Raw genomic sequence first — 6,953 nt, 5'->3', positions numbered from 1 at the left:
CACGCCCTGAATCCACCGCACACAGATCTGAAGCGAGGAAGGGAAGAAATATGAATGTGCTGACAGGAGCGTTGGGAAGCCTCGGCCCCAAGCTTCTGCAGCTGCTCCAGGACGAGTACAAGCTCCAGAAGGGCGTGAGGAAGCAGGTGCAGTGGCTCCACAGTGAGCTGGAGGGCATCCGCACCTTCCGCTGCAAGGTCTCTGATGTGCCATGGGACCGGCTCGACGAGCAGGTGAAGATGTGGGCACGCGAGGTCAGGGAGGCATCTTACGACATGGAGGATATCCTCGACACTTTCCTTGCGCGCGTCGATGCCGCCGAGCCTGCCGACCCCAGCAGGCTGAAACACGCCATGAAGAAGATGGGTAAAGTGTTCGGCAAGGCCAAGGCTCGTCGCAATATTGCTGGTGCCATCGAAGACATCAAGAAGCATCTCGAGGAGGTAGCCGAAAGGCGTCAGAAGTACAAACTTGATGACATTATGTGCAAGCCACTCGCAACAACGTCAACTATTGATCCTCGCCTTAAAGCTATGTACAAACAAGTGACGCAACTTATTCGCGTGGACAAGTCAAGGGATGAGCTCGTATCCATGCTGATGACGTTGCAACCAGATGATGGTACCTCGAACCAGGAGATGAAGAAGGTTTCTATTGTTGGAGTTGGAGGATTAGGAAAATCCACCCTTGCCAAGCTGGTGTATGAGAAGCTTAAGGATTATGACTTGCGGGCCTTTCATTTCAATTGGTCAGGATTATGACTTGGTAAAAGTTTTCATGGATATTCTCTTTCATCTTGACGGTGAAAAGCATAAGGACATTCACAACACTCGAAGAGGCCTCGAGTTCCTCATTCACCAACTTCGAGAATTCCTGAAGAAAAAGAGGTTACACAGACACTCAATTGTAAATTGTAATTAGCCAATGCCTTTTAAGATATTGCTCCACAGTTACTCGATGCTACACTATGTTGTAGGTTATACTAAAAATGTTATCTCCACATCATTTATGCCAGACTACTTCTTGAGATTGATTTTCTCCACTCCATGCATACAAGAAATGCATTTATCCAGTAGTCTCTACCTAACAGCTTCTAGCTCATTTTTTAAGTATGTTGCTTTTAGACTACTATAAAAGGGCAATGCATTTAGCACTTCTAAACATCATAGTTTAAGTAAATTCGTAAACATTTCCAATTATGAATTGAGCTTAGATTTTGAAAACGTGTTTCATGTCTGAAACTATAAATCCTAGGAAAAAACACATTTTTAGGGTGTCACCTTTGTTTGCAACATGCCTATAGATGTTCTGTATAATAAATTAACTTCTTACATATGTAGTTTTCTTCAAATAGCCCCTTTGGTGTGTAGTTTCCATAAATATCACTACCAAAATCCCGAATTACCTTGAGTGCCAAAAAACGCGAAGGAAAATACTAGAACCGTAAAGGAAATAATCCTTGAACATTAACCATCAAGCAATTTCCATCATCTATTTTCTTTTTACTAGCGCGGTCATGTATTTTATGTGTCATGCGGACTTCCTTTAATCATAGAAAATTTCTTGCGTCTGCAGAAGGTCAAACTTTACTAACCAATGGTTCTTCCACTTTGGTGTGGATAGGTATTTTATTGTTTTTGATGATGTATGGGAGGTACGCACTTGGGAAGCAATCGAACTAGCACTCGTTGAGAATAATCTTGGAAGTAAAGTAATCACAACTACTCGTAATTTTGATGTTGCCAAAGCATCTGGTAAGGTTTACAAGCTAAAGCCACTTTCCTATGATGACTCCATGAAATTATTTTATACAAGGTTATCTGGTGCAGAGCGAAAGTTCCATGAAATTTCTGAGAAAATTCTAAAGAAATGTGCTGGTATACCATTAGCAATCATCACAATGGCTAGTTTGTTGGCTGGTAAACCTGAGTGTGAATGGTCAATGGTCTACAACTCTATTGGTTTGGACACTGGAGGTAATAGGGAAGCTGAAGATACTATGACAATACTCTCATTTAGCTACTATGATCTCCCTCCAGATTTGAGGACATGCTTACTATATCTAAGTACATATCCAGAAGACTACAAGATCGAAAAGGATTCTTTGATATGGAAATGGATAGCCGAAGGATTTATCAATCCAGATTGAGGAAAAACATTATTTGAGCTTGGAGAAAGATACTTCAATGATCTCATTAATAGAAGCTTGCTGATCCAGGTAGTGGAGGCATGGGATGGCAGAGTATCAGGCTGTCGTATTCATGATATCATTCTTGATTTGATTCGTAAGCTTGCATTTGAAGAAAACTTTATTGCTCTGTTAGGTGATAATATTGAAGCAACAGCTGGACGAAGCAGCAACATTCCCAGGCATGGGCGCGGCCACCCGGCCGCTGCAGGCGCACGTGGGCTTAGTCGACCACCAACGTCCCTGGAGCCACAGATCCGGCCGCGGCCACTACATGCTGGCGCGGGACGTGGGCACAGTCCCGTCGGCCGTGAGCTAGGCACTACTAAATTAAGCATTTGTCGGGGTGGCTGGCGATGGTTTGTAGAGGCGGTTCCCAGACCACCCCTATAAATCGATTTGTAGAGGCGGCTGGTGTTACTAGCCGCCCCTACAAATAGATTTGTAGGGGCCGCCTCTACAAAATCGATTTATAGGGGCGGCTGTAGTACCAGCCGCCGCTATAATACCTGTTTGTATGGGCGGTTCAGTCTAGAACTTGCCCTACAGTACATTTTTTGCCAAAAAAAATTCAAATTTACAATTCAAATTCGAACAGAACATATATATATATATATATATATATATATATATATATAATATATATAATATATATATGTAATTCAAATCCGACCATAACATATATAATTCAAATTTGACCACAAGCACAAGAGCATTATATAAACTACCATTACAAGTCCAATTCACAAGAATATATACAATCCATCATTAAATAGACATAATTCACAAGTCTAATTCGTTCCACAAGTCCAAACCGTCCCACAAGGTAAGACCAATGTCAAATTCCATATACATTGTTATCAACGGCCTAGAGCTAGCCTTTCAGTCTCACGAAGGTGTTGGTACTGAGGATTTCTACCTAAGTCAGAATCTCGGTCATGGTATGTGACTTTGACGTGTACAATCTGGTCCAATATGAAGTTGCAAAAGTCGCCGGCGAGCTCTAAGAGTTGGTCATCGTTGTATGGGTCTCTTTTCATTTCTTTCTCTTCTTTCCACTACAGGAGAACAAGTTTTGGTTTAGTATTTCATATCATGTGCGAAGTTTTTATACTACGGGTGAAGAGGTTCAAACTTACCCTTAAGGGGTGTCTCCTGTAGGCACCGGTGTTACTCATCATAATACATACATAGTATCCACAATGTGCACTCCCAGGCTTCTGCATGGGGCACTGTGTGTTTTGCATATGAAAATATTAAGTAATGCTTTTGACAGCCATGTAATGGAGTACTAAAGTAAGTTACACTTACCGCACATAGTGTTTTTATAGCCAGCCTTTCGTTCCTTTCTGGATCATGCCTTCCGTGATGTTGATTGACATAGAACCTAAATGCCCTGTTCGAATTATTTTAGCAAATACAACTTGTTAGTATCCAAAGTGAACGTTACAAGTATGTATACAAACATATAAGCTAATAAGGATTGTCGATATGTATACGTCTTGAGAATCGATATGAAGTTTTTGTATATCACCGGGTCCCTATCTATGAATCAAAGGCCCATGCCATGCTCCTCCCGACATCAACGCCTATACAAATCTAGTGGTTGCTGCATGGATTTAATCATAGAACTAGATAAGCTCTTTTGCATCGAATAAAATATATCGAACAAAGCTTTAAGTATATAGTTGAATTTACTCGAAGTTGTATGGTAGCCATATAGTAGAGTGCTGTTGGAGATTTTTAAAAGCCAGGGACTCTTGCCTTAGTTTCTTCGCATGGATGTCCTCTTTCTCCCGAAGGGTCTTTCCAGCAGCTAGCTCTTTGTCATCTAGTTTCCACTGTCTAGGGTAATTAAAATTTGTTTGTGCTATAGCTTGAGGGTCTATATACCCGGCTTTCACACTTGGCATTTGTTTTACAATGTGCACTTGCATTCAACAAATCACTGAGTAGGTTAGTTACAACAAAATCTAAAGATTACATTCATATCATATCGGGAGGACAAGGACTTACAGGCATCATGTGCGAAATAGATTCATTTCCATTGCTCCGAGGTGAAAGCATGTCTGCATGTCATTGAAGTCAAATATAATTTTCCTAGTTGGGCTTCCAAATGTGCCGATGGGGAAGCATGCTTGTACAAGGTCTATGCTCGTTAGGAGAATAGGCAAGTACCAATCATGGAACCTTCTCATTCCATGTGGTAGGCGCTGGATGTCCCAGTTTGGTTGAAAGGGCTTGCCTCTTTCATATATTTTCAGGCAATCCTTTGACCATTTGATGGCATCAACATTTGGATATTGCTTTGCTGTTTGGTGGAGTTTGCTAGTGATGGCCTCCTCAGAAGACCGTGATGGGACTTTTTTAACTTGGTTCTCAGGCTTGAACTGGTCATGGGCATACCACTTGTGCACCGACGAGATGCCTTTCATCGGAACATAAATTGGCCTTATGGTGATTGGATGCTTCTTTCAAAGTTCCCATTCAGGCACGTCCTCATCTTCTTGTGCATCACCTTCTTCAGGAAGCACTCGTTGTTCATGTATCGGTTGCGCTTGTTGAGAAGACTATGGCATCTCATCATGCACTTGCTCAGTATGAGCTGGGGAAGGTTGTGGCTTATCAGGCACATGCTCGCTAGGAGGCAGGGAAGAATGTGGCATCTCAGGAATGTGATGGTCAAGAGATGGTGAAAATATCTCCCCGTCCTCAACAACTCGCTCCAAATTTGAGAGAGGGGGAGGCGGCGAAGAAGCAGTCAATATAATGTCATGTTTTGCTAGAGGATGAACTGCCCCATTATGTCTCTGAGTAACACCAGTCTCTCGGGAGTTGCGTAGTCTATCCTCCACTGCATGAACTCAGGCTTAACGGTATGCACCTTGACTCTAGTGTAGTTCGACGGTATCTTAATATTGTGGTGTAAGCCACCGGGAGGATATGCCACACCAGTTGCCACCTCCATCACAATGTTCTGCCGGCCACTGAGAAACACCAAGGTGCAACTAGTTGGTTCCCGTATGCGATCGACGGGGGTTGTGGCTGTAGTCGAACCTTGGCTGCTAGGAACTTTCAGAGGGCTGCCAACTAATGTCAGTTCTCCCGGTGGCGTCATTAATGTCCGTGGCTCCGTAGATAGTCCTTGCTCCTCCACCGCCTTCACAACTAGAGCCTTCACTTGGAGCTCAAGATTAGCCTCCCAGTCTCTACCATGTTTCTTGTACATGTGCCTGTCCTCTTCGAATTCGTGCTTCCAAGTCATCCTTTTCTCTAGCCCCATGGTGCGGCCTATGTGCTCGTTGTTTCCCAAGCCAAGGCTAAGCTCATCCCTCCCTCTGGAAGGGTTGAATGAGCCCTTCTCCTTGCCTTCAGCATATTTTAGTATCCTTGATACTGCATCTTGGGTCTCTGGCTTATCAAACTTAAGATTATCACTGGATGATTCTGTACTCCTGGCATATATCCAATTCCTTGAGCGTACCTTCAAATTCTTCACATCGATATTCCCAGAAGCTGTGGCCTCTTCGTCCATCTTCCTAAACTGCTCTTCCTTGGCATGTTAGCCACCGGGGCCTAGATGGTGGTGGTGTTTGTTCCTCTTCGCTAGTTCGGTGTTATGGGCACTGAACTCCAATGCCTCCGGTGAAGTCTTCTAAGCCATGAGCTCCTCCCATTGACTAGGAGTTATGTTGCCGAACTCGTTGAAGGGAGTTAACCCCTTTTGGATATACTTGTGACTTGTCTTTAAGAAGCACCGGTTCCTTAGGTAAACTAACTTCTTGGATGCATCCAGGAACACCCATGTAGTACCATCCCAGCAAACTAAGCATCCTGTCTTCCCTTTGATCTATCTAGACAAAGCAGACAGCGCGGGGTAATCATTTGTAGTAACAAATATTATTGCTCTACATATGAAGTCCTCCTTTCGGAACACATCGTACATCGGCTCCCCATGCCTCCATAGCCTCTCCATTTCTTGCATCAAAGGCTTGAGGAACACGTCTATATCAATGTCTGATTGTTTAGGACCAGAAATAAGAATAGTGAGGAGAAGGTACTTTCTCTTCTAACACAACCACATTGGGATGTTGTACATGGTCAAGATCACTGGCCAAGTGTTGTGGTCGCTCATCCTCTCATTGAAGGGATTCATTCCATCGGTGCTCAAGCCAAACCGTACATTCCTTGGGTCATCGCTGAATTCTTTGTGCTTCTCAATGATCCTTTGCCACTGACTACAATCAGCCGGGTGTGCAATCTGTGGTAGAACCGCCTAATCTAATGCCTCCTAGGAGTGCTCACCTTCCATTAGACACTAAGCACCCAAGGGAGGACACCAAATCACATGGTTCCGTCGGGCACACCCCGAGGGAGAACCCGAAAATCCACATTTTTACCTCAAGATCACAAATGAGAGAATAAAGCTTACATCATTATTAACCATTTCTTACATCACTTTTAATACAACATCAGAGCATAATATTTATTGTTCTAACAGCGGAATGTAATCATGTTATCAGAGTTATGAACAATTTAATTTAACTGCGGAAATATAAACATGTGATCAGAATTACAGCGGAAATAAATAGCTATTCATGACATGATGAAGCATGGATATATAAACTACGACAATAGATAATAAAACCTTCATTTATAAAAACATTTAGTGAGAGTTATAAATAAAAACTACAATCGCAGCGTAAAGGAATTCCTCTTTGAGCCCACCAGCAGGAATCCACACACAAAGGTCAGCTCTAGCCTC

At 43.0% G+C, this 6,953-nt stretch overlaps 1 protein-coding gene across 1 annotated transcript; it reads left to right on the top strand.

The window, feature by feature from the left end:
* Positions 1-50: 50 nt before the first annotated feature.
* LOC136532715 (disease resistance protein RGA5-like) lies at positions 51-2,149 on the top strand. The gene is made up of 2 exons (XM_066525304.1): positions 51-748; positions 1,624-2,149. Exons 1-2 carry the CDS (start codon positions 51-53, stop codon positions 2,147-2,149), a joined length of 1,224 nt encoding a protein of 407 aa, XP_066381401.1.
* Positions 2,150-6,953: the final 4,804 nt, after the last annotated feature.

This window comes from Miscanthus floridulus, unplaced genomic scaffold, assembly GCF_019320115.1.
Source record: "Miscanthus floridulus cultivar M001 unplaced genomic scaffold, ASM1932011v1 fs_695_1_2, whole genome shotgun sequence".
NCBI classification, from domain to species: domain Eukaryota; kingdom Viridiplantae; phylum Streptophyta; class Magnoliopsida; order Poales; family Poaceae; genus Miscanthus; species Miscanthus floridulus.
Note: the sequence above shows the minus strand (reverse complement) of the source record. Positions and strands in the feature narration are given on the sequence as shown.

Bases quoted from the DNA above. Each gene is read 5' to 3' on its own strand.
- LOC136532715 (XM_066525304.1), top strand. From the start codon at position 51: ATGAATGTGCTGACAGGAGCGTTGGGAAGCCTCGGCCCCAAGCTTCTG. The intron at 749-1,623 runs GTCAGGATTATG...TGGTGTGGATAG, and splicing joins CGGGCCTTTCATTTCAATTG to GTATTTTATTGTTTTTGATG.